At 38.6% G+C, this 27,046-nt stretch overlaps 1 protein-coding gene across 3 annotated transcripts in view; it reads left to right on the forward strand.

The window, feature by feature from the left end:
• The first annotated feature begins 201 nt into the window (after positions 1–201).
• The window catches only part of AFG1L (AFG1 like ATPase), a 233,769-nt gene continuing 206,924 nt past the window's right edge, over positions 202–27,046 (forward strand). For 2 of the 3 annotated variants that reach the window (XM_081828769.1, XM_031023890.2), the window contains exons 1-2: positions 202–377; positions 454–597. In XM_081828769.1, the coding sequence (XP_081684895.1) occupies positions 462–597 (136 nt within the window). In that variant the 5' untranslated portion in view covers positions 202–377; positions 454–461. The remainder of the gene's footprint in view (positions 378–453; positions 598–27,046) is intronic. The other variant, XM_031023891.2, reaches the window with a different exon arrangement.

Here is a 27,046-nt window from a genome sequence, read left to right on the forward strand (position 1 = left end):
AATATTTCGTTAAAATATGAGTGCCCACTGGGTCACCTGCATTTTATTTAGGTCTCGAAATCTCGGTCAGGTACTTAAACCGAGAAGACTCAGGGGTGGTTACGTGACTACACATCATAATCCCGTTACAATTCCCCGAATCGTTCCGGGATCCTGTGCCGCGAAAGTGGGCCGGCACTGGGCGCAGGATTGCGCTCCTCCCGAGCCCATCCTTTGCCTCCGGCGCCCCCGCGCTGCCGCACTGCATGCCGGGAGTCGTAGTTCCGGCTGGAGGCACCCGGAAGGACGGAAGGGCCACGGAGTCTAGCCAGCTCTGTCGCTGGTGGAGGTCGCGTTCTTCCTCTGGCTCTCTTTCGTTCTCTCCGGCGTAGCCTTATGTGAGCACCGCTTCATTTGTCTGTGCCACCGTTTTTCTTTTGGTTATCAATAAAGTTTTCTTCTTCCCTTGTACAGAGCTCAAGATGGCGGCCTCCTGGTCGCCCTTGGTTACCCTGCGCTTAGTGCAGAGCCGGCTGAGAGGGAGATGTGTTGGGTGCCGGGCCTGGGCTGCTGCTCCCGCCCCTCCGGCCACCGCCCCAGGAAATACCTTTTGGAAAGGTCAGTGACTGTGCCCTGAGTAGGCCGAGCCGACTGCATATGACCGGGGAAGTCTCCGGTCAGTCACCCTCCCTACTCTGTTTCTCCCAGTTGCCTCCTGGTTTCACGATTTAAGGAGCTAGGGGCCCTTGGAGAGGAGTTTCAGCCTCTCTTGTCCTTGTCTGGCTGCTCATGAAGGAGCCCTGAGCCTTGAGGAAGCTGACCCAGGGCGACTTTCATTTTGAGGTCAGAGGTCGACTAAGAGTTTGGTCTCTTCAGGCTGTTAGAGTTAACACTAGGTGAGCCCAGGTGTAGGAGTGCCTGGCTGAAGGGATGCAAATGTGGGATAGGGGACTGGGGACCCTTATACTTGCGCCTTCCTTGCTTTCTAGACCGGTGACCCGGAACTGCATCTAAAAGCCAAACCTCCGACTTCTTCTGCGGGCCAAGCTGGCTCTCGGGATTCTGGGAACGCAAGTGTGCAAGTATTCTCAGTCTGAGGAAACAATTCTTATTCAAGTCACTAGAGGCTTCAATGGGGTGTATTTTGTCACTGGGCTTGCTCCATTCATTCATTCAAATCGTTACATGTTCGTGAGTGAATGATCATATATTATGAGTAACTAAGTCGTCAGGAGTGCTGATTTTGCTGCTATATTCATATACTCCCATTAAACTGCGGGCTACTCAAAAGCAAGGACCAGGCGTCTTGTTTCCTCAGCACTTGGCACAGTGTTTGGTGCCTGATGGTTAAGGTGTATTTCCTGAATGAATGAATGATGTTATTCTTATTGTCTTTTCCCTCCACATACTTGTTTTTTTTTTCTTATCTCCAAGCACCCCTTCTTCTGTGTCTTAATAAATTGATTCTCATTGGCTTATCTAGCTAAAACCTTATCAGTCTTTAATTATTACCACCAATAGAGTTGAAATTAATACTAGAACTCTGATTAAGTCACCTTAGGTTCTTCTGCAAAGTTTAGCATAATTCACTTACTATATAATGGAATATTTTGGTAGTGTAAGGGTTGGGTCATAATATATATTTTATTTTTTTTTAATTTATGAAATAGGTAATAAAAGCAAATGATACAAGAAAAAATATGGTAAAATGTTCCACCCCCTATCCCTTAGCCACTTAGTTTTCCTCCCTAGAGGCAACCTCTAATACTAGTTTCTTATGTATTCTTCGGGGCATTATGTGTATGAAAAAACATGTATGTGTATATATAAGTGTCTATATTTAAAAAAAATGTGGTAACATATATATCCTCCTGTACCTTTTTTTTTTGTTTTGTTTAGTATATTTTGGAAGTCATTACATATTAATACATATAGAACTGCCTTATTTTATTTTTTAAAAATAAATAAATTAATTAATTTGATAGAGAAAGAGCACAAGCAGGGGGAGTGGCAGGCAGAGGGAGAAGGAGAAGTAGGCTCTCTGCAGAGCAGGGAGTCTGATGCCCCGCTCCAACCCAGGACCCCAGGATCATGACCTGAGCCAAAGGCAGTTGCTTAACCGACTGAGCCACCCAGGCGCCTCTAGAACTACCTCATTTTATTTTAGTTTTTTAAAAGATTTTATTTATTTATTTGAGAGAGAGAGAGAGCGTGAGAAGGGGGAGGGTCAGAGGGAGAAGCAGACTCCCTGCCGAGCAGGGAGTCCGATGCGCGACTCAATCCAGGGACTCCAGGATCATGACCTGAGCCAAAGGCAGTCGCTTAACCAACTGAGCCACCCAGGCACCCAGAACTACCTCATTCTAAATGGTTAAAATAGAATTTTATTCAATGCATGTACCATAATTTATGAAAATTTAAGATTTAAGGAACATCATCGTAATAACATAAGATTTACTGAATGCTTATTCTGTGCCATGTAGTATGCTAAGTGCTTTCTACATACTTTATCTTATTTAATTCTTACTATCCTCATTTTGGGGTTGATGAATCCAAGGTTGCAGAAGTTATACAGCTAGTTAAGTGTCAGAACTTTTGGCTTCAAGTAAAGGCTATACTTGGATTTACATCTGACCATAAAGGCTTTGCTATTAACCTGTACTCATATTTTTTAAAAATTAAATCAAGATATTATTGCATTCAGAATTATCTCTTAGAATTTCAAAACTCACCAGAAACCAAAGGGTTAATGGGACTAATTGCAGCTGCAGACTAATAAGCACAGCTGCAACTTTCCCTCCAGACCTTTTTCATTTGCCTTTAAATTTTCCTCCTCCTTCGGAGAGGTGGATTTGAGGCTTGTTCTCCCATCTTCTCATTTGGCTGCCTCTCTAGTAAACCCTTTTCCTGCTGCCTACTTGATTCTCATTGATTGTCTTTGCTGCACATTGGACAGCCAAACTTGGGTTTTGTTACAGTTTTGGCAAGCTAGCTAGGAGTTCTTTGCCTGCCTGTGGGTGGTTTGTTGGCCCCCAGTTGGTGATGGGGGCCTGGTGACAAGTCGAAGCAGCTGCTGAGGTTCTTTGCCCTAGGGACTGTCCCTGGGTCCCCACCCCAACTGGGTACCTTTGACTTTCGGCACCTAATTTAACCTTTGTGGCAAGGAAATGTTTTCTTGGATTCAGTTTGGACAGATGTCTCTTGGTGAGTAGTATTTCATGTGTGATGGCGTGTGAGCTTATTTCTTCCTTCTGTTTGGTTTGGCTCTCAGATTTCTTCCTCCCATTCGGTTGCCTCCAAATAGTGCAGTTTGGTTCTCTTAGCCTCCTTTTCCTAAGAAAAGGCTTGACTAGGAAGCCATTTGGTTCAGTCTGTGAAGCCCCAACTTTTGGGGAGGAACTGATGTTCACGGAGGTACTCTGGGCTTCATTTTTTTGTTGTTGTTGTTGCTGCAGCTTTTGGTATATTTGAATAAAACAAGCTGTGTTCTAATTGGAAAATGGGAAATGACAGTTTCATCCCCACATGAAGCCTTTGGGCTGTATTCTTCAAAATTGGGCAGTCTTTTTTGGCAACACTGCTTGGCCACATCCATTAATTATAATACCATCTTGCCATTAGATTTGTGTTGGGAAAGGCAGATATTTGGAAATTGGGCCGTTAAGGTTTTGTTTGCATCTTGTGTATTTGTGTGTCCATGTATGTTGTAAATGTGAGATATTTTCTCTACCTCTGGATGTTATTGCTAAAATTAATTTTGTAAAAGAACTCTATTTAGTTGGTTTAAAGGCAAGAACTTGTAAGAACTGGGCATTCTAAAACTGAGAAAGATGGAAACTAACCCAGCTGTTTTTTAAGTTCACATGATCTTGGAAAATATTCAGTATTAAGGCTAATTCAAGGTTATTGGTTTAATTAAAATGGACATGTCTTTAGAATTAGCAACATTAAATGTAAAGGTTTTATTCTGCCTGTCTTTATTGAAAGTCAAATAAATTCATGTTATCTCCATTGCAAAATTTGTTAGAAAAGAAAAAAAAAACCTTAGAACTTTCTTATTAAGTTTTATGGGCAGTCTAAGAACAAATAAACGGATGTAAATAATTTTAATAAATGTAATTAAGACTACTGGAAATAATAAGGGTAACAACTCTATATGCAAGGAAAGTTAGCTGGGTTACCTAAAGAGGGAAAACTCAGGACGAAATCTGAATGTGAAAAGTAAAATTGTTGTGAGAAGTAAAGTTTTAGAAGGTTTGTAAGAAGGGAATTTTTGGAAGGGAATTTTGTGGAGACTAAAATTATGGAGATTAGTATATAAAGAAGTTTATTAGTGATCAACACTGGAAGAAGAGAAGGGAGCATAAAAGAGGCAGAAGTTGAGCAGCGATATAATATCAACAGAAGCCTTAACTGATTCTCTTGAGGAGTTTCAAAAATTGAATTATCCTTCAGAACCATCCTAAATTGAGACAAAAGGGCTGGACTTTTATAATAGTGATTGGACATGACCACTTGGAAAGAGGGCATACCCTTGGCAAGGCAGCTGTCTTCAGTCAAGACAATCCTGATAGTGTCTGAGAGTTGAGGACTGTTGGAAGCATTCTTACAGCTGAGAGTCTTTCACTCCTAATGGAGATATGTTTATGGATGGGAACAGTTTTATGGATTGAAGACAATGAAGAGCTGGATGCAGTGGTGACCCATCAGCTATTGTCCATTGCTGAGGACACCAGAAATTGGACTGATTGGTCAAGGGAACAATGGATAGATTAAGCTGCCAATTTGGCAAAGACTCCGAAAATCTTCTATAATGACTTTAATGCCAGACATGGGCTTAACTAAATATCAACCCAGTATTCCTGGGAGGACCTCAAAATAGCTAAGATATGGGAATTTTTTTTTTTTTTTTGGAACAGGAATTTGGACACCATGTTGGCACTAAAGCCGTTTGGAACTAAGATGAATCCTTACCCCAGAACATCTTATGGAAGAAATGATTAACCATATTCACCAAAGCACCCCTTATGATTAAGATACTACTTTTTTTTTTTTTTAAAGATTTTATTTATTTATTTGAGAGAGAGAGAATGAGAGACAGAGAGCATGAGAGGGAGGAGGGTCAGAGGGAGAAGCAGACTCCCTGCCAAGGAGGGAGCCCGATGCGGGACTCGATCCCGGGACTCCAGGATCATGACCTGAGCTGAAGGCAGTCGCTTAACCAACTGAGCCACCCAGGCGCCCCTAAGATACTACTCTTAATTGGATCCAGAAGTATATTGTGGGTCCCAGTTTTTAGAGCACTGTTCAAAAATGTGACGTTTGTGCTAAAAGCCATCCTAAGACTGGCCCCCACCAGCTCTAAAAGGTATACAACTTAGAGGTACCGAACTTGGAGAAAACCAGCAGGTAGACTTTACTATTATGCCAAAAAAACAGGTAATTTTCAATATTTCTTAGTATTTGTAGACACCTTTACAAATTGTGTTGAAGCTTTTCCATGCCATTCAGAGAAGGCCTCAGAAGTTGTCAAAAACACTTAAAAAAAAAGATTTATGTATTTATTTGAGAGAGAAATTGAGAGATTGAGAGAACGAGTGGGAGGAGGAGCAGAGGGAGAAGCAGATTTCCTGCAGAGCAGGGAGCCCGATGTGGGGCTCCATCCCAGGACCCTGGGACCAATTGCAGTTGTAGACTAAAAAGTGCAGGTGCAACTTTTTACCCAGACCTTTTTTCCTTTGCCTTTAGATTTCCCTGTCTTTCCTCCTCCGGAGAGGTGGCTTGCCATCCTGTCTCCTTGTTTGGCCACATCTCTAATAAACCCTTTCCTTGCTACATACTTGGTATCTCAGTGGTGGTCTTTGCCGAGCATTGGACAGGTGAACTTGGCTTGTTATAATACTGCCTCCTATACTCAACATTTAGCCGGTTTTGTGGGTAGAGATTTAATGAAAATACAGTTAAGGTAGAGGTCGATTTAATTGTAACTAAAGGTGCTCCCTCCCTCTCTTTAAATGAAAAGAAAATTTAAGTTGAAATGCTTTTCCGTATTTAGAGTCCCGATTTTATTTTATTTTATTTTAATTTTATTTTTTTTTAATTTATTTTTTTTTATTCTTATGTTAATCCCCATACATTACATCATTAGTTTTAGATGAAGTGTTCCATGATTCATTGTTTGTGCATAACACCCAGTGCTCCATGCAGAATGTGCCCTCCTCAATACCCACCACCAGGCTAACCCATCCTCCCACCCCCGATTTTATTTTATTTTTTTAGATTTTATGTATTTATTTGACCGAGAGAGACACAGCAAGAGAGGGAACACAAGCAGGGGGAGCGGGAGAGGGAGAAGCAGGCTTCCTGCAAAGCAGGGAGCCCCATGCGGGGCTCGATCCCAAGACCCTGGGATCATGACCTGAGCCGAAGGCAGGCACTTAACGACTGAGCCACCCAGGAGTCCTATTTTAAAATGGGTCTTGTATCCCTCAATTTTGGGCGGGGGGTATTTACTGTTTACATTTATATTTGCATTTTTTTCACCTTTTCAAGTCTACTTTTTACTACCCTGTAATGTGCTGGAAGCATTGACTTAATGTTTTTTTTTTTTTTAAAGATTTTATTTATTTATTTGACAGAGAGAGAGAGAGCGAGAGCAGGAACACAAGCAGGGGGAGTGGGAGAGGGAGAAGCAGGCTTCCTGCGGAGCTCGATCCCAGGACCCTGGGATCATGACCTGAGCCGAAGGCAGATGCTTAACGACTGAGCCACCCAGGTGCCCCAGCATTGACTTAATGTTAAGTAGAAGAAGGAAATAGACCAAGGAAAGGAATGAAGGGAAAGGAAGAGCATGTTCTTTGTTTTTATGTCTCATCTAAGCTTTAGGGTCAGCCCTGGCTCCAAGATGTTTGGGAAGCTGAGCTATGAAGAATTTAGGGGTCCTAAAATGCTCTTCATCCAAATCAGCCTACCTGATTGCCTAACTTTAAATTCCTTAGGAGATAGAACATTATGAATTCCTTTTTGGGATGTGTATTTCCATTAGTTTATTAAAATTTGAATTGAGGGGCGCCTGGATGGCTCAGTTGGTTGGGCTGGCCCCAGTTGGGCTCCTTGCTCAGGGGGGAGCCTGCTTCTCCCTCTGCCTCTGCTGCTGCTGTGCCTACTTGTGCGCGAAGCACGCGTGCTCTCTGTCAAATAGAGAAGTAAAATCTTTTAAAAAAATACTTAAATTGAAAATTTGGTATCATATTGTAATTTAAGTATAGATGCTCAATTTTTATTTTATTGCCTGTTTTCTTTTAGATCTAAGTGTATCTTTGTTTAATGTAATGGTTGTTCAACCTCCAAATAGTTAAGGGGAAACATTTTTTTAGAGATTAGAATGGCCATGGTGTGGGTGGAAAATGCCTCAAATTTGCTAATTCAGTTGAAGCCTTGTATTAAGTGTGTGGGTGGGTAGGGGTGGTGGGGGTGGTGGGGGTGGTGGTGGTGGTAGGGGAAGTGAATGAAATTGAGTCCCAGCCCTTGAATAGCTCACAGTCTTGGAAGAGCGATGATATTATAATAGCTAACATTTATCGAGCCTTTTCTATGTTCCAAGCGATCTACTAGCAGTTTCTTTCTCTCATAATTTAATCTTCATAAAAACCCTGTAAAATTACTTGTTAACTCTATCTCATAGATGGATAAACGGGCATGGCCACCCAACTGGGATGTGAACCCAGGCACTTTTTGCTCCAGAACCACAAACTTAACCATTGTCTTCTGGCTCCTTTTTTTTTTTTTTTTTTGGTTAAAGATTTTATTTATTTGACAGAGCAAGAGAGCACAAGTAGGCAGAGCAGCAGGCAGAGGGAGAGGGAGAAGCAGGCTCTCCGTTGAGCAGGGAGCCCGATGCGGGGCTCGATCCCAGGACCCCGGGATCATGACCTGAGCCGAAGGCAGACACCTAACGACTGAGCCACCCAGGCTAATATAACAATAGACATTAATAACCCATCATTTAGGCTCATCTTAAGTGTTGCAGGACTATGGAGGTGAAAGCAGCTCTGGAGAGGGGAGGGTGTTGTAGCACAAGTGTTGAAGTGGGTTGTACCTGGCCCTTATTGGATTATGGGCCCTCAGGGAGAGCAGCTAGAAATGAAGCTGGGAAGGTGGCCTGGATCTGGTTAAAAGTCCTGTATAGTGTGCGAAGACATCTAGGCTCAGCAGGATGCTGGTGGAGGTTTTATAAGAAGAAAAGTTGTATCGGTTTTAGCATGATTATTCTTATTGCTGCCTGAAGAGCAGATTGGAAATGCCATGGGTGGGGAATACTGGAAGCTCAGTGGTGATTTAGGAGGAAGTTGTAGTTCTGGAGAGAACGGTTCATAGCCTGAATTACTGCTGTGGTAAGGTGGGAAGTAGGGCAGCAAGGGAGGGGATTCAGAGACAGTTCTTTGGTGGAATTGCCAGGCTTTGGGTGAGACAAGGAAAGAGAAGAGTTAGGATCAACTTAGGTTTCCTAGTTTGGGTAATTTGATGGCATCACCATCCGTCAGGGTAAACGAACACAAAGAAAGTAGGGCCAGAGGCATTTTAGGGAGCGATTCCTTTTTGGACTTGTTAAATTTGAGGTGGTTATGACAGTTCTGGATAAATAAATTTAATTAGTTGTAGGAAATATGTGGGTCTGAGATTAAGAAAGGAAATATGAGGTGTTGAGAGCCATGAGAATGAAAGAACTAGCCTGGGAATATTTGTAGAGAGAAAAGGAGAAGACACTGACAGTGAGTCCTTGGGAAAATTGACATTTTGTGATACGAACATGACCTTGTCGGAGATTATTAAGAGAGGTCATAGGAAAACTAGAAGAGGAACCAAAGAGGAGAATGTTTCTAGGTTTTCTGAAACTGAACATTAGTGTATACGAAAATTCTATTTTATTTAAGCTAGCCTTAAATAAATTGTTTCATGGAGGCAAGGTACTGTGAGAGCCACATCTCGTGATTTTTTTTCCCATAGTTTCTTTTTGTATCTCAATGTTGTATTTTTAGGTGTCTTTATTAAATGATGACTCATGTTCACCCTTGGTTCCACAACCTCTTTACTATGTGTATACAGGAGATCTCAATTAGGCATTAATATGAGAACTAATGTACCTCAGCCATATGAATTCATATAATTTATTGGTAGTATATATTAGTGATTAAGAAAATGGGCTTTGGACTTTACTACCCAATTAGATGAATACGTTTATATGAAACTTCATGTTTCTTGGATTTTCATTAACATCTATTATATTAGAAAAGAATGTTCATGCCTACTCCTGAGACTGATAACTTCATGATAATGTTTTTTTTCAATTAGTTTTTGAAAAGCACAGCTTATTACATAGGCAAAGCTGGTGCCCTAGACATAGTTCCAGGGGAGGGAGGGGCAGATAACAAAGGGTGGGTCTAAGAATAGAACTGATAGGAAGGAATGTTAAGAGGTCCAGAAATGGGTGATTGATCTGTAGATTAGCACTGCTTTACACCTCAAGAGCTTCATTTTCTTTGTTTAAGAAAATAGTATTTAAATGGGGGTATAACTATTCTTTTGATTTGCCTTTTTACTAAAAGTACCACAGAAATAGTAGGTGTTAAGATTCTAGAAACTGGAAGTTCAGCCTTGGGCCCAGTGTAGTAATATGTTCCATCTATAAATTCTCTGACAAGTGATCTAGCCTCTGCTTGAATATATCTAACACTTGTTTTCCTAGGTCACTCATATTTTTCACTGACCTGTAACTAAGATTTATTCTAATTTCTCTCTTAAAAAGCCTTTTCGATACGTCTGTTCTTCCTGCTACGTTATGTCTTCCTTACCTAAGGTCCTCGATTGAGGTCCCATTTCTGCATCTACTGTCCTGGAGGTTCTTGATATTTAATCTCCAGAATCTTTTTCATAGCTTTTGTTCAGTGTCCTGCTCGTGCTCCCTTATTTCTTCTCTTCATTGAGCCTATTCTAGGAGTTACTTTTCAACGCATCTATCCATATTCTTGACCGGGTAGCAGTTTTCAACAACTTTTAAAGCCTGAATATGTAATTCTTAGAGTAGTTCCTTCATAGCTTCATAATGCAACTATATCTCAAATGTAAACCACGTAGATTCCATTAAAAAATTCTTATGTGTATGAGTATATAAAATTTAAGTAAATGAACCTTAAAAATGTTATTTTTCTTTAGCACTTGAAAGAAAATAGATTCCTTAGATCTCATTATTAAATAGTGAATGAACAGGGTGAATATTAAGGAGTTACTCAGTATGCTAGGCCATGCCTATAATTACTTCAGAATAGCTTTATTCAGATTTTTAGGCGGTATTTTACTGATTTGTTATCATGAAATTTAAAGTACTGTTTTTTCCTTTTGTAAAGTTATACACTGGCACATTAAGATTAACCAGCTTTTAAAGGAAAAGAATGATAACCAGCAAGCATTTAGTTTTAATTTTCATAATTTTTCTATTTAAATCAAAAGCACCCTTTTAAAGCCCCCAAATCAGCCTTTTATAAATAAAGTAAATCATCTTGTGATGCATTCCTTGATGATGGCTTATGTTGTTTTTCTAAAGAAAGAGTTTAATTAAGATTTGATTTTCTTCTATTCTGCACTTTGTTTATTCATCACTGAATCAAACATAGGTCTTTAATGTCACTGGTAAGTCTGACTTTTTGGGTCATTGATGACCATTGCAGTTTTCAAAAAAACAGCTGAATATTTATATTTGGGATATGATTAGAACATAATAGAGCATAAATGGGCTGCCTATGACCTAAGTATGGGCTACTGTCATTGTAGGAGAACATTTCTGGTCAGTGGCCACTGTTTACAGTTGGTTAAAATCAACACAAATGTACAAATAACTCATGAATAATTGTGAACACAGTATTTGAATGGATGTTTAATAAATATGCATTAAAAATCTAATTACAGTAATGAAGCTTACAGCTGAAATTTTAATCCAGCCCTTTAGAAATATTAAATGTGCTTTTCCTGATTGTGCATTTTTCTCACAGCAGTTGGGTAAACATTTTAAACTGGAAATCTAAATTCCTTATATAGTTTTGATTTCATTTAACTAAGCATGTGTTCTTTTTGGCAACAATCTTCTTCCTCTTTGTGAAGAAGTGAACCTCCTTTTATTCCATAACTGTTACTTTGAAGAATTTTGATCAGTTCTATCTTAAGACTGATGAACATATGGGATACCAGATGAATAATGAAATGTGACCTGCAAAGACTAGATTATGATTTTGGTTTCATTGATCGTATTGGGACAGTCATTTAATTTGGCATTTTCCATTTGCTCATCTGTAGAAATGGGATTAATTATCCTAACTCTACCTTCCTTGCAGGTCATTTATGAGGCTCAAATAAGTTATTATGTGAGAAAGCACTTTGAAAACTATAAGAATTGTCATATAAATGTGGAGCTGTGCTAGGAGTAATTGAAATATTATTAAAATGCCAGAGTTGGTAGATTCTAGTCAGTGAGTAGAAATGGAATGAATTCAACTCTATACAGAATTACTGAAGTAATTTTAACTTTGGGGAGGATTCATTAAATTAATGGCAAAGGACCCAGTCTGATTTCAGTGCTTTGAATTCTAGAAAATGCAGTTTTGATTTTTTTCTTTAAGATTGTGCAGAGGGCCTCTGTAGGTAACCAGTGATGGTTTTTGTTCTCCTGGATTTAACTACCTTTTCTCTAGATATTCTGAATACCTAGAGGTTCTTTGTCATGATGTTTCAAAGAAAGCTGTTGAACTTTGATTTATAGTACACAAGTAAAATATCTTCATTTAGTAAGAAATTGATACTGTTTTCAGAAGTAACTCAAGTATATGTGAATTATTTGCTGTGCAGAAAGATATAAAGATAATATTTTATAGAATCAAAGAATATTAGAACTGAAGAGGACCTCTGGGTCATGTAGTCAGATGGTGTTAGAAAGGCATGTACTTTCTGCCTTACCTGTTTCTTCCATTTTTGGCTGCCCTATAGGTTAGAAAATTATTATTATTTTTTTAAATTTTATTTACTTATTTTAAATAATCTCTACACCCAGCATGGGGCTTGAACTCACGACCCTGAGATTAAGAGTCTCGTGCTCTTCAGACTGAGCAGCCCTAGAATATTCTTAAGTAGAAAGAAATTCGAGCTTTTTTTTTACGTTCTTTCCATTCATCTTGAAACTTTGCTCAGGCACAGCATATATAACTCTAGTCCTGACTGCACATGACAGTTCTTTAAACATATCAAGACTGATAATATCATTTACTTATTTACTCATTTATTCATTCATTCATCATTCTTGTCCTAATTCCATTTGACAACCTTTCAAACATTAAAGACTTAGATTTCTTCCATTCATTCATTTATTCCCCAAATGTTTCTTGGTGCCCTCTATATGCTAGACATAGGGTGCTGGGATATTGTTACTATGTCTCTTCTCAGTGTCGGCTGTCCCTGTCCTGTTAGTCAAATCTCATGACGTGGTTTCTAGATCCCTAGAACTACTTCCCTTCTTGAGATTACAATCTACTTTCTGAATGTCGCTCTGAAAATATGGCCCCCATATCTCAATATATTCCTTCAGATATATCTGGCTAGAGGAGTGTTGTAGGTTACCTTTCCTGTGTCCTATTATATTTATGTCTCACCTTAAGACTCCTAGGGCTGTTAAGACAGATCTCTCCAATTTGTATTTGATTGATTTTTTCTTTTTAAAAATAAATATTATAAAAATAGTACATGTGCATAGTAGAAAATACAGAAGAGACAACTATTAAGTATACTCAAAAAATTAAGAAGTTGTGGGGTGCCTTTGGCTCAGGTCATGATTCCCAGGGTCCTGGGATTGAGCCTCACATTGGACTCCCTGCTCGGTGGGGAGCCTGCTTCTCTCTCTCCCTTTGCCCCTCCCCTCACTCATGCTCTCGTCTATGTCTCTCTCTCCCCCAAATAAATAAATAAAATCTTTTTTAAAAAAATTAAAAAGTTATTGAGGTATAATATTCATTTAGAAAAGTACACATGATAATTGTAAAGCCTGCTGAATTTTTGTAAAGAGAATAGATCTGTGTAAATACAACCTAAATCAAGAAATAGAACATTTTTAGTGCCGGAGGCAACTGTTGTGCACCCTCTGAGTTGCTAGCCCTTTACTTGCAATGGTAATCAACATCCTGATATATATTACTATTAATTTATTTTGCCTGTTTTTAAATTTTATGTAAATAGAATCATGATTCTGGCTTATTTCACTTAACATTATGTTTGTGAGGTTCATCAATGTTTTCCATATAGCAATAGTTAATTCATTTGCTGACTATAATATGACATTGTATAATTATACCACAATTTTCTTAAAGGTCTTTTATTTTTTTAATTGCAGTATAGTTGGCATACAACGTCACAGTGGTTCCAGGTGTACACCATAGTGATTGGACAACTCTATGTGTTATGCTGTGCTCACCACAAGCATAGCTACTATTGGTCACCAGACAATGCTATTACAGTACCGTTGATTATATTCCCTATGCTCTTTCATTTCCATGATTTCTGTGTTCTGTAACTGGAAGCTTGTACCTCCCAATCCCCTTCACCCATTTTGCCCGTCGCCCACCTCCCTTTCCTTTGGAAACCACCAGTTTGTTCTGCGTTTATGGGTCTGTTTCTGCTTTATTGTTGTTGTTCTTTTGGTTTTTAGATTTCACACATAAGTGAAATCCTGTGGTATTCGTCTTTCTGTCTGTCTTATTTCACTTAGCATAATACTCTTGGGGTCCATCCATATTGTTGCAAATGGCAAGATCTCATTCTTTTTTTATAGCTGAGTAATATTCCATTGTATATAAATACCATATCTTTTTTATCCATTCATCTATTGATGGACACTTAGGTTGCTCCATATCTTGGCTATTGTAAATAATGCTGCAATAAACTAGGGGTGCATATATTTTTTCAAATTAGTGTTTTTGTTTTCTTTGGGTAAATATTCACTAGTGCAATTACTGGATTGTATGCATTTCTATTTTTAATCTTTTGCGTTATCTCCATGTTTCCCACTGTGGGCGCACAAATTTACATTCCCACCAGCAGTGCATGAGGGTGCCTTTTTCTTCACATCCTCGCCAACGCTTATTTCCTATCGTTTTGATGCTAGCCATTCTGACTGATGTAAAGATTCTACCAGATTTTTAAATCCATTCTACAGTTTAGGTGTTGAGGTTGTTTTTCAAGTTTTGGCTACTGCTATGAAAGTTTAAACATATATTTTGGTGTGCATACATAAATGCTTTCTGGTGGGCAGATACCTGAGAATTGCTGGATCATACAATATATGTTCATCTTTAGTAGATAAGGCCAGTTTTCCAAAATGATTACATCAAAATATATTTCTACTAGCGGTGTATGAGATTTCAGCTGCCATGTGTCCTCATCAATACTTGTATTCTGGGCACCTGGGTGGCTCAGTCGTTAAGCGTCTGCCTTCGGCTCAGGTCATGATCCCAGGGTCCTGGGATCAAGTCCCACATCAGGCTCCCTGCTCTGCGGGAAGCCTGCTTCTCCCTCTCCCACTCCCCCTGCTTGTGTTCCTGCTCTCGCTATATCTCTCTCTGTCAAAAAAATAAATAAAATCTTTAAAAAAAAAGCAAACTTGATTCTTTTTAATTGTAGTCACTCTACTAAATGTGTAGTGATGTCTCATTGTGGTTTTATTTTGCTTTTCTCTGATGACTTTTGAGGTTGACTACCTTTTTTTTTTTTTTGCATATTTATAGAACACTTGGGTAGAATCTTTTGTGACACACCTTTTCAAGTGTTCTGCCCATTTTCCTAATGCATTTTTTTGGTCTATTAATAATTGTAGTTCTTTATATATTCTGGATATTAGTCCTTTGTCAGATGTATAAATTGCAAGTATTTTCTCCTGGTCTGTGGCTTGCACTTTAGTTTTTTTTTTTTTTTTTTTTATGAACAGAAGTACTTAATTGTAATGTCCATTTATCAGCCTTTTTTTTTTTTTTGTATCCTGTTTAAGAAATCTTTGCTTACCTTAAGGTCATGAAGGTATTCTGATATCTTTTAGAAGTTTTATTATTTTTCTTTTCACACTTAGATCCATGGTTCATCTGGATTACTTGTATGTTATGTTAAACTGGGGTCAAGATTCATTTTTTTCTTTTCATGTGGATATTCATTGTCCTGGAACGTTTTTTGAATAGAGTATCTTCTTACCAGGCTACTGCAGCATTACCTTTGACATAAATCCAGTGACTGTAAACAGAGAAAGACATGTATCCTATGACCTCACTGATATGAGGAATTCTTAATCGCAGGAAACAAACTGAGGGTTGCTGGAGTGGGGGGTGGGGTGGGAGGGATGGAGTGACTGGGTGATAGACACTGGGGAGGGTATGTGCTCTGGTAAGCGCTGTGAATTGTGTTAAGACTGTTGAATCTCAGATCTGTACCTCTGAAACAAATAATGCAATATATGTTAAGAAAAAAAAAAAAAGAAGAAGAAGGTAGCAGGAGGGGAAGAATGAAGCGGGGGAAATCGGAGGGGTAGACGAACCATGAGAGACGATGGACTCTGAAAACAAACTGAGGGTTCTAGAGGGGAGGGGGGTGGGAGGATGGGTTAGCCTGGTAATGGGTATTGAGGAGGGCACATTCTGCATGGAGCACTGGGTGTTATGCACAAACAATGAATCATGGAACACTACATCTAAAACTAATGATGTAATGTATGGGGATTAACATAAGAATAAAAAAAAATTAAAAAAAAAATCCAGTGACTGTATATATATCTCCGGTTTGTATTTGATTAATTTTTTCTTTTTAAAAATAAATATTATAAAAATAGTACATGTGCATAGTAGAAAATACAGAAGAGACAACTATTAATAGTTGCTCTCTCTCTATAGATATATAAAAATATATAAAAAATACATATTTATGTATTTATATATAAATATATAAAATATAATAATAACATATATAAATATATAAAATAGTTGCTCAATATATATATATATGGGTTTCTTTTTTTTTCCTTAGGTCTGTTTTTGTGCTGATATCACAGTACCCTAATTCTTTAGCTTTATAATTTTAATATCTATCTGTTTGAGTCCTCCAACTTCACTCTTTTTCAAGATTGATTAGACCTAAGTAAGCTGTCTGGTGTCACAGCCACTAGCCACACGTGGACATTGAGTGCTTGAAATATGGCTAATGTGACTAGGGAAGTAAATCTTAAATTTTATTTAATTTTAGTTAAATACAAATTTTAAAAAGGATACCTGATTCAGATATTGGAAAATGTTTTTTTTTAAAGACTTAAAAAAAAATAAAATAAAGATTTTATTTATTTATTTGACAGAGAGAGAAACAGCAAGAGAGGGAACACAAGTAGGGGGAGTAGGAAAAGGAGAAGCAGGCCCTCCGCTGAGTAGGGAGCCCGATGTGGGGCTTGATCCCAGGACCCTGGGATCATGACCCGAGCTGAAGGCAGACGCCTAACAACTGAGCTACCCAGGTGCCCAAAAAGACTTTATTTTTAGAGCAGTTTTAGGTTCACAGCAAAATTGAGCAGAACGTACTGAGATTTCTCACATATCTCCTGCCTTCATACTTACATAGCTTTCCTCTTTATTAACATAAATATTCTTGGAACAACTCAGGAATATGAATCTACTTTCTCGACTGTAGATTTTGTGAAGCCTAAGTACATATTAAATATTTCCAGTGAAAATTTAGCATCCAAATTGAGATATAGTCTAAGTGCAAAATACATACTGAAAAAAATATGAAAAAGATAACATTTAAAAATGTAAAAATCTGAGTACATGTTGATTACAGTTCTTGATGTCAAGAACTGTGAAGGATCTGAGATTTTATCCTGCTTGCAAGAATCATGTTAGCTTGTCAGGATTTCATGAATGTTGGCAGAAGATGTGAAACCCTGGGTCAGAGACAAAGAATTTTATTACTCATGGCCTAGCAGGTGATGTATCATGTCTGCCTCCATTCCCCTTGCCCCTCAAGCCCCATGGGGGTGATGCAGAGGTTGGCCCAGGTGGATGCCAGCATACTCCGTGATTTTGTTTCACAATTGAGGAACCCTGAGCTTAGGAAACCCTATCTTTTATAAGGGTATTGCAAACAAATCTTAGCTTTTGACCTGTAGGGAGACATTATTATACTAGACAGTAACAACTATTATTAAAAGACTCTAGAACAAAAGCTGTCTGCCTCTACTCACAGGTGTGCAGAAATGCAAAAGATCTATGAAAAATTATCTAACGGTTGAAATAATATTTTGGATATGTTGGATTAAATAAAATACATGATTAAAATTATTTCATGTTTTTGAAAAACCTTTTTATTTTATTTTTTTGAAGATTTTTAAAATTTATTTTTGAGAGAGAAGGAGAGAGAGGGAGAGAGCACAAGATGCAGGGGGAGGGGCAGAGGGAGAAGCTGACTCCCCACTGAGCAGAGAGCCTGATGTGGGACTGGATCCCAGGACCCCGGCATCATGACCTGAGCTGAAGGCAGATGCTTAACCGACTAGGCCACCCAGACACCCTTAAAAAACTTTTTAAAAAATGTAGCTCTTAGAAAAATTTAAATTATATATGTTCACATTATATTTCTTTTGTATAGCACTGGTGTAGGCTATTCTAGGTCCTGTGCATTGCTATATAAATTTGAGAATCAGTTTAGGAATTTCCTCAAAAAAATATGTTGGGATTTTTAAAAAAGTGAAGTAAAATTTACCTAGAGTGAAATGTACAGATCTTACATGTATTCAATGAGTTTTAGTAAATGTATTCACTGTTACTTGTACTCAGTGAAGATACAGAATAGGGGTTGACATACTTACCCTGTAAAGGGTCAGATAGTAAATATTTTATGCTTTGTGGGCTGTAGGGTTTCTATCACATTTTTTTCTTGCCCTTGTTGTGCAAAAGCAGCCATAGATAATATATAAATGAACATGGCTGTGTTCCAGTAAAACTTTTATTTATAAAAACAGGCAGTGAGCTGGATTTCACCCATGGTCTATAGCTTGCCGACTTCTGATAACGTTTCCATCACCCTAGAAAGTTCATTCTGCCCTTTTATTCATTTTTATATCCTATAAAGGTGATCTGTGTTCTGATTTCTATCACCATAGATTAATTTTGCCATAGATTAATTTTTCTATCACAGTGCTTTTATCTGTTCTTGGAATTCATAAATGGAATTATATAGTATATATTTGTTTGTGTCTGGTTTCCTTGACTTTACATGTTTTTCAGATAAACTGCTAAAACATGAAATCACATGAGTTAATTTTTGTTGAGTAGTATTCCTTTATATGCACATACCACAATTTGTTTACCCATTCTCCTTTCTTTTTTTTTTTAATTTTTTTTTTTAAGATTATTTATTTGCGAGAGAGAGAATGAGAGACAGAGAGCATGAGAGGGAGGAGGGTTAGAGGGAGAAGCAGGCTCTCTGCTGAGCAGGGAGCCCGATGTGGGACTCGATCCTGGGACTCCAGGATCATGACCTGAGCCGAAGGCAGTCGCTTAACCAACTGAGCCACCCAGGCGCCCTCCATTCTCCTTTCAATAGACATTTGAGTTGTTTCCAGCTGCTACAATCTTATATTAATTATTTTTGGATATGTTTTCATTTCTCTTGGGTATATACCTAGGAATGGCATTTCTAGTTCATATAGAGAGTGTAGCTTAACTTTATAAGAAATTGCCAAACTGTTGTCTAAAGTGATCTTATTTCTTCATACTCTCAATAATGTATGAATGTTCTATGTGCTATGTATCTTTTTTTTTTTTTAAAGATTTTATTTATTTATTTGAGAGAGAGAGAATGAGAGAGAGAGCACATGAGGAAGGGAGGGTCAGAGGGAAAGCAGACTCCCCGCCGAGCAGGGAGCCTGATGTGGGACTCGATCCCGGGACTCCAGGATCACGACCTGAGCCGAAGGCAGTCGCTTAACCAACTGAGCCACCCAGGCGTATGTGCTATGTATCTTTACCAACAATTGGGGTTGTCAAGGTTTTAAATTTTAACCATTTGAGTGAATGGAAATGGTATCTTATTGTGGCTTAAAATTGCATATACTGGGGCACCTGGCTAGCTCAGTTGGTAGACCATGTGACTCTTGATCTTGGGGTTGTAAGTTTGAGCCCCATGTTGGGTGTAGAGCTAGCTTAAAAAAAAAAACTTAAAAAAAAATTTGCATCTACGTAATGTCTAAAGATGTTGAGCAATTTTTCATGTGTTTATTACCGTTCATATATCTTCTTTTGTCAAGTGCCTGTTGATACTCTTCTGTCCTTTTTATTATTTATTTACTTATTTATTTTAAAGCTTTTATTTATTAGAGAGAGTGAGAGCGCGGGTTGAGGGAGGGGCAGGGGAGACAGAATCTCAAGCAGACTCTGCAGTGAGCATGGAGCCTGATGTGGGGCTTGATCTCATGGCCCTGAGATCATGGCCTGAGCTGAAATCGAGTCAGCCGCTTAACCAGCTGAGCCACCCAGGTGCCCCACTTCTGTCCCCTTTTTTTTTTTTTAAAGATTTTATTTATTTGACAGAGAGAGAGAGAGAGACATTAGCAAGAGAGGGAACACAAGCAGGGGGAGTGGGAGAGGGAGAAGCAGGCCTCCCGCGGAGCAGGAGCCCAGTGCGGGGCTTGATCCCAGGACCCTGGGATCACGACCTGAGCCGAAGGCAGACACTTAACAACTGAGCCACCCAGGCACCCCACTTCTGTCCCTTTTAAAATTGGGTTGTGGGGCTTATTGGGAGATGTTCTTTACATTACACTGGATACAAGTTTTTTTTTTTTTTTTTAATATGTATGTATTGGGAATATTCCTATTGGAATTTTTTTAGAACTTTTTAATTAAAAAATTATACAATTCATATTCCATAAAATTCACCCTGTTAAAATATACAATTCAGTATATTTAGCATATTTACAAAATTGTGGAGCTATCACCACCATCTAATACTTGTTAGCAGTCACTACCTATTCCCCTCCTACCCCCTTCTCCACACCCCCCAGCCCTTGGCAACCAGTAATTCACTTTATGTCTATATGGATTTGCCTACTGACATTTCATATAAATGGAACCATAAAACACGTGGTCTTCTCTTGACTTCTTTCACTTAGCATAATGTTTTTGAGGTTTATCCAAGTTGTAGTATGTATCAGTACTTCATTCCTTCTTATGGCTGTATTGATGGATATACCATATTTTTTTCATCAGTTGATGGACTTTTGGCTTGTTTCCACTTTTTGGCTAATACGAATAATGCTGCCATGAACATTTGTGTATACATTTTTGTGTGGACGTGTGTTTTCATTTCTCCTGGGTGTATACTTAGGAGTAGAATTGCTGGGTCATGTCCTAACTCTAACTTTTTGAGGAACTGTTACTGTTTTCCAAAGTACCTGCACTATTTTACATTCCCACCAGTAATATCTGAAGGTTCAAATTTCTCCATATCCTCTTCAACACTTATTATTGTCATTTTGATCTTCACTCTCCTAGTGGGTGTGAAGTGGTATCGTATTGTGGTTTTGATTTACATTTCCCTATCGACTACTCATACTGAACATCTTTTCATGTATTTACAGACCATTCATATATCTGTGTCTATTCAAATCCTTTGCCTATTTAAAAAATTGGGTTATAAAATTGAGTTGTAAGAATTTATATATTCTGGAGCCAAGTTCCATAGCAGATACGTGATTTGCAAATATTTTCCTCTTTCTGTGGATGGTTTTTTCACTTTCTTGATAATATTCTTTGTATAAAAGTTTTAATTTTGATGAAGTTCAATTTATTTTATCTTCAGTTGCTTTTTGGTGTCATTTCTAGGAATCATTGCCTAATATAAAGTCATAAAGATTTATAATTATGTTTTCTTCTAAGCATTTTATAGTTTTTTACATTTAGGTTTTTGATCCATTCCTACTGGCATTTAATTGGGATTCATTAAGTCTGAGTTTCACAGGTGATTGTGATGTCCAGACAGGATTGGGCTTAGAAAGTCCACACCTATTAGGAGAACAGATCAGACATTGGCAAACTTTTTTCTTTCTTTTAAGATTTTATTTATTTATTTGAGAGAGAGAGAATGAGAGAGAGAGAACACATGAGAGGGGATAGGGTCAGAGGACGAAGCAGACTCCCTGCCGAGCAGGGAGCCCGAAGCGGGACTCGATCCAGGGACTCCAGGATCAGGACCTGAGCCGAAGGCAGTCGCTTAACCAACTGAGCCACCCAGGCGCTCTTTTTTCTTTTTGTAAAGGAGTAGATAACAAATATTTTTGACCTTGCAGGCCATATGGTCTTTGTTGCAACTACTCAGCTCTGGTATTATAGTGTGAAAACTGTCATAGACAATACATAAACTAATGAGTATGGCTGAATTTGGCCTGTAGGCCATAGTTTGCAGACTAATATACTAAATAAATATTCTTGTGTAGTTTCTTGTTTGTATTTAATAGTTATATTTTAAAACCACCTGGAATTTATTTAGGTATGTACTATGAAGGGATAATCTAATTTTTTCTATTGTCTCCCAGTGGTCCAAATGTCGCTTGTTCAATAATCTGTTGTCTCCCATTGCTTAATTTATTTATTCAACAAATACTTATGATGTGCCTATCATATGTCAGGCATTGTATGTGTTAGGTATATAGTGAATTGAACAGACAACCTATCCTCTTGTAGCCTGTAGTCTAGTTGAGAGGAACAGACAAGATGAATAACAAAAATGTAAGGTGACAAAAGAACAGTGATAAGATTTAATATGCCTCTTTTATTATATATTAAATTATGCCATGAAGACTTTTTTTTAGTACTCTATTTTTTTTTTTAAGATTTATTTGAGATTGAGAGTGAGAGAGAGAGAGTGAGAGCGAGCAAGCACGCACATGTGTGTGTCTGCACATGCGAGAGGGGAAAGGGCAGAGGGAGAGGGAGAGAGACTCCCTAGCCGACAGCGCTGAGTGCAGAGCCTGAGGTGGGGCTTGATCTTAGGACCCCTAGATCAGGACCTGAGCTGAAACCAAAAGTTGGATGCTTAACCGACTGAGCCACTCAGGTGCCCCTATTCATTGATGTTTTGATCATAATGCTTTATTTTCACATCTGGTAGGCAAGGGCCCCTCTCATTACTTCTTTGCAATTTTCTAAGGATTTTTGGTGGAACTGTATTTAATCTGTAAACTGTGAAGAATTGAAGAATTGGCAGTGTTGGTAAAGTTGTGTGTGTTTCTAATATTATGTCTCTTTTTCCAAATTTTCATTTATGCCTTTGAGATTTTTTATATAAGTCTTACAAAGATAATATTGTTCATCTTTATTCTAGACCTTTTATTGTAATTGTAAGTAGGATCCTTTTTTTTTTCTATTGTATTTTCCAACTGGTTATTGCTAGCGTGTTAGAAAGATAACTGTTAAGATATTTTTCCAGTAACCTTCTTTTTTGCTTAAGAGGGGACATAATCAAGCTACTGCGTTCTTAAAAACTCATAAGTGGCTTCCTATTGTCTTCAAGGTTGAATTCCACTTGCTTATCATTGCAAGGCCCTGTGTCACCTGGTTCCTTTATAATTCTCTAGTATCTCATCTTTTGACCCATTCCCTTCCACTTTATATCTCAGCCGTACTGAACTTGTTTCATTTTCTTTAGTGTGTGCCATACTCTTGTGTTTTAGAGCCTTCTCACAGGCTGATGCATCTCATTCTCTTCCTCTGTCCCTCCCTCCCTTCACTGGCTAACATCCATTTGTCCTTTTGCTCTCAACTGAAACATCATTTCCTCTGAGTATCCTTCCTTAACTCCCTAGGCTAGGTTACTAGCTTTGGCTCTGTGATCTCTGAGCATCCTCATCTTTCCTTTACTACTTCCTATACTTCATTAGAGTTGTTGATCCACTTGTTTGTATCTCTCCCAGTACACAGTCAGTATTTTGAGTGCAGTTACTGTCTTTCCAACTGACACCCGATTGTATTAGAAGTTTTTAGCACAGAACTTTGCGCTTTATAGATGCTTTATAAATATTGTTTAGCTGCTGACTGAATTCAGTTCTTTTATTTCATAGGTTTTCAATTGATTCTTTTCAGTCTAATTAAGCTTTTGAACTTAAATGCACCTTAGTTAAATTTTATGTTGAGAGTTTCATCCAATTTTTGTAGCATGTTAACATCCTCTTGAATCAGGATTGTGATCCAGCATTGATTTGTCTCCCAACTTTGTGTCCTCTTCATGTTTGAGGGCTAGGTCATTGTCTTATTTAGTGCCAAATATATTAGTATTTTATCATCAAAGCTCAAAAAGGTATACATAAGTCTGGTTTGTTGAAACCCTGAAAGCCAACAATGTGAAATATAAGGGCTTTTTGATTTATAGAGGGAGAGGAATTCTTTCCTCTAGCACTTCGGTTTGGGGCTTTTAATAGAAAAAGCTGCTGCTGGTGTGTTTTGGAAGTGTTGTTTCTTAGCAGAGGCAGGCTGACCCTAGCGTGCAGGCAGGGCAGAGCTCTGGCAGGGCTTGAGGAGGATGGAGATCCAGGAGAAGAAGGGGTTGGTGGTTGCTCCAAGAGGCATGAGTACTTCAGATTAGAGGGCCTGAGAGAGGTTCGTGTTTTGATTTTCTGTTGCCTGGCTACGACAAGTGGGAGCACAGCCCTCACTTATCGATAGTATTATGGTTGTTTTAATGAGAGTGACATTCTGGTGGTTTGGGTCACTTAGCTTCAGATCATGGCTTGGTCATTCACTTAAGTTTTCTAACCTTTTAAGTTATTTTAGTTCCCTCATTTATAAGGAATAACAATAGCTACCTCAGATTTTTTTGAGAGAAGATAATGTACAGAAAGTGCTGTGTGCTAAGTACATAGTAGGCACTTCATAGTGTTAGTTTTCTTTACCTTTCAGAATTCTGTCACTCATGAATTTTCTTTTTTTTTTTTTTCCACTCATGAATTTTCAAATGAATCTAAGTTTTACAAAGAAAACTTGAAGCTGTTAAAAGCATATAGCTTTCTGGGTTATATAAATACCTCTTGTCTGTTGATTTTGTGTAACTTCTTTGATTATTCTACTGTAGTAAACACACATACTGCCTTGAAGTGGTCAGATTCATCACATTGTATTGAGTATTCTGGATATACAATCGTTTAGGAATGAATAATGCAAAAAGATAGTTACCTTGGAAACTCTTTATATTTGTATGGTTGTGTGTTGTGTTGCATATCTTTAGTTCTTTCCTTTAATCATAGGATATTTTTGAGCTGAGAAATCTTTATAGAAGATTTTTGAACTGAACCCCACTTTACTGACAAGTTATATGTAAAGTTTCTGCACATTAAGCCACATCTTTACTGATTTTGAGTATAAAGTTAGAGATGGGTTCTCAAAAAATATTTAACTTCGGGCACCTGGGTGGCTCAGTCGGTTAGGTGTCTGCCTTCAGCTCAGGTCATGATCCCAGGGTCCTGGGATTGAACCCTGTGTCAGGCTTCCTGCTCAGTGGGAAGCCTGCTTTTCCCTCTCCCTCTGCCTGCCGCTCCCCCTGATTGTGCTCTTTCTCTCTGTCAAATAAATAAAATGTTTAAAAAATATTTAATTTCAAGTATTAGAAAAACTTAAGGATGAAGCAGACCTTTAAAGTAACATTTTTAGAAAAATTTTTTTTTTTAAAGATTTTTTTATTTATTTATTTGAGAGAGAGAATGAGAGAGAGAGAGAGCACATGACAGGGGGGAGGATCAGAGGGGGAAGCAGACCCCCCGCTGAGCAGGGAGCCCGATGCGGGACTCGATCCCGGGACTCCAGGATCATGATCTGAGCCGAAGGCAGTCGCTTAACCAACTGAGCCACCCAGGCGCCCTAGAAAAATTTTTTAAGTGATCTCTCCACCCAGCGTGGGACTCGAACCCATGACCCCAAGATCAAGAGTTATATGCTCCATGACTGATCCATCCAGGCGCCCCTAAAATAACATTTCTTAATGGAAAAATGCTTACCTTCTGCTGAATTAGTCTGGTCTACCATTTTGCTTAAGTCTCTAAAGAGCATCTTCAAAATATTCTCAACTATCTACCTATGTGTAAAATTAGAAATCTGTTCCAATTTAAAGCACCAAAGAATACAAAGTTCACATATTCCCTTTGCTATTATCACTCCAGCTCTATAGAAACTGTGTTAATACAATTAAGCTTTATTAGTCAGGATTCTCTAAAAAAACACAGCAAGTAGAATATATATACATTTAGAAAGAGAAAGAGGTTTATTGTAAGGAATTGGTTCATACGATTATGGAGGCTGATAAGTCCCAACATCTGCAGTCAGCAAGTTGGAGACCAAGAGTCCCAGGAGAGTCAGTGGTGTAATTCCAGTCCAAGTCTGAAGGCCTGTGAACCAGGAGAGCGGATAGTGTAGTTTTAGTCTAAAGACTAGCAGGCCTAACGCTCAGGAAGAGCCTGTATTTCAGTTGGAGAGCAAAGACAGGAGAAAACCGATGTCCCAGCTTAAAGGCAGACAGTAATTCTGTCTGACTCAGGGAGGGTCAGCCTTTGCTTCTATTTAGGCCTTTAGCTGATTGGACGAAGCCCATCCACATTAGGGAGAGCAGTTTGCGTTACTCAGTCTACTGATTCAAATGCTCATCTCATCCAGAAATACCCTCACAGATACATCTAGACTAATGTTTGACTAAATGTATGGGCATCTCATGGTTCAGTCACCTCGACACATAAACTTAACCATCACAACATATATCAAGACTATGATTGTCCTCCACGTATCACCCTTTTCCCTCACGTTCTTAAGATGCTTGTAGCAGTACAGGTATCCCCATTTGACAGATTCAAGTACAAAGGCAGGGGGCACCTGGGGGGTGCTGCTGGTTAAGCATCTGACTCTTGGTTTCGTGTCAGGTCCTGATCTCAGGGTTGTGTAATTGAGCCCCTCCATTGGGCTCCATGCTCACTGCAGAGTCTGCTTAGGACTGTCTCTCCCTCTCTTTTATACACACCCCCTCCCTGCACTCGCTCATGCATTCTTTCTCTCTGTCCCTCTAATAAATCTTTAAAAAAGCACAAAGGCAGAAACGAATGAGTTCTTGTTCCGGTCTCCTTTTAAAGAGCACTGGGGGAAACTTTGGCAGAAGCTGACTTCCCCCTAGGCATCAGACATCATTGGCTAGAATGGTGATCACCTGCCCAGTCTGCCATGGAGAATATTACCATGACTGAGAGTTGACTCCAGAGCCCATCCTGCCTCCCTGCTGTACCTGTCGGGGCAGATGCTTGCTCTGCCACTACCTGACTATTGGAACCCGGACTGGTTACCTACTTAGCCCCTCTCTGCCTCAGTTTCTTCACCTTTAAAGATAATGGTAGTACCTATGTCATAGAGTGGTTGTGAAGATTAAATGAGTTAATGTGTGGAAAGTACTTAGAAAAGTACCTGGCACCTAGTAGGTGCTTAGTAAAGGTTAGCAGTTGTTGCTGCTACTATTATTGGCCACATGATCTTGGTCAGTTTACTTAACTTGCAGTGCTAACTGGTCAAATTATGGACATCTTTGAACTAGACTGTTGTTATAGTTTCCTAACTGGTCTCTGCTTCTACTTAAAAAATATATATGTAATAACTTTATTGAGCTATAACTCACATACCGTACAATCCATTCATTTCTGCTTCTATTTTGCATTCCTACCATCTTATTTTCTATAGAAGTAATCTTTTAAAAAATCATGTCATGCTATTGATCAACACCCACTTGTTCTTAATCCTATTTGTAAGTCTACACTGTTTACCATGGTTTATAAGACTCTGAAGGATCTGGTTCTTCCTCTTCTTTCCAACTTCATCTTATGATATACTCTATTTTGTTTATGTAAATTGGCCACATAAACTTATGTTTTCTCCCTCAAAAATGTAAAGCTTATTTCCATTTTCATTTGAGGGTTTTTGCAAGAGCTCTT

This window comes from Leptonychotes weddellii, chromosome 8 (genome assembly GCF_054177405.1).
Source record: "Leptonychotes weddellii isolate Sample4059 chromosome 8, ASM5417740v2, whole genome shotgun sequence".
Classification (NCBI taxonomy): Eukaryota; Metazoa; Chordata; class Mammalia; order Carnivora; family Phocidae; genus Leptonychotes; species Leptonychotes weddellii.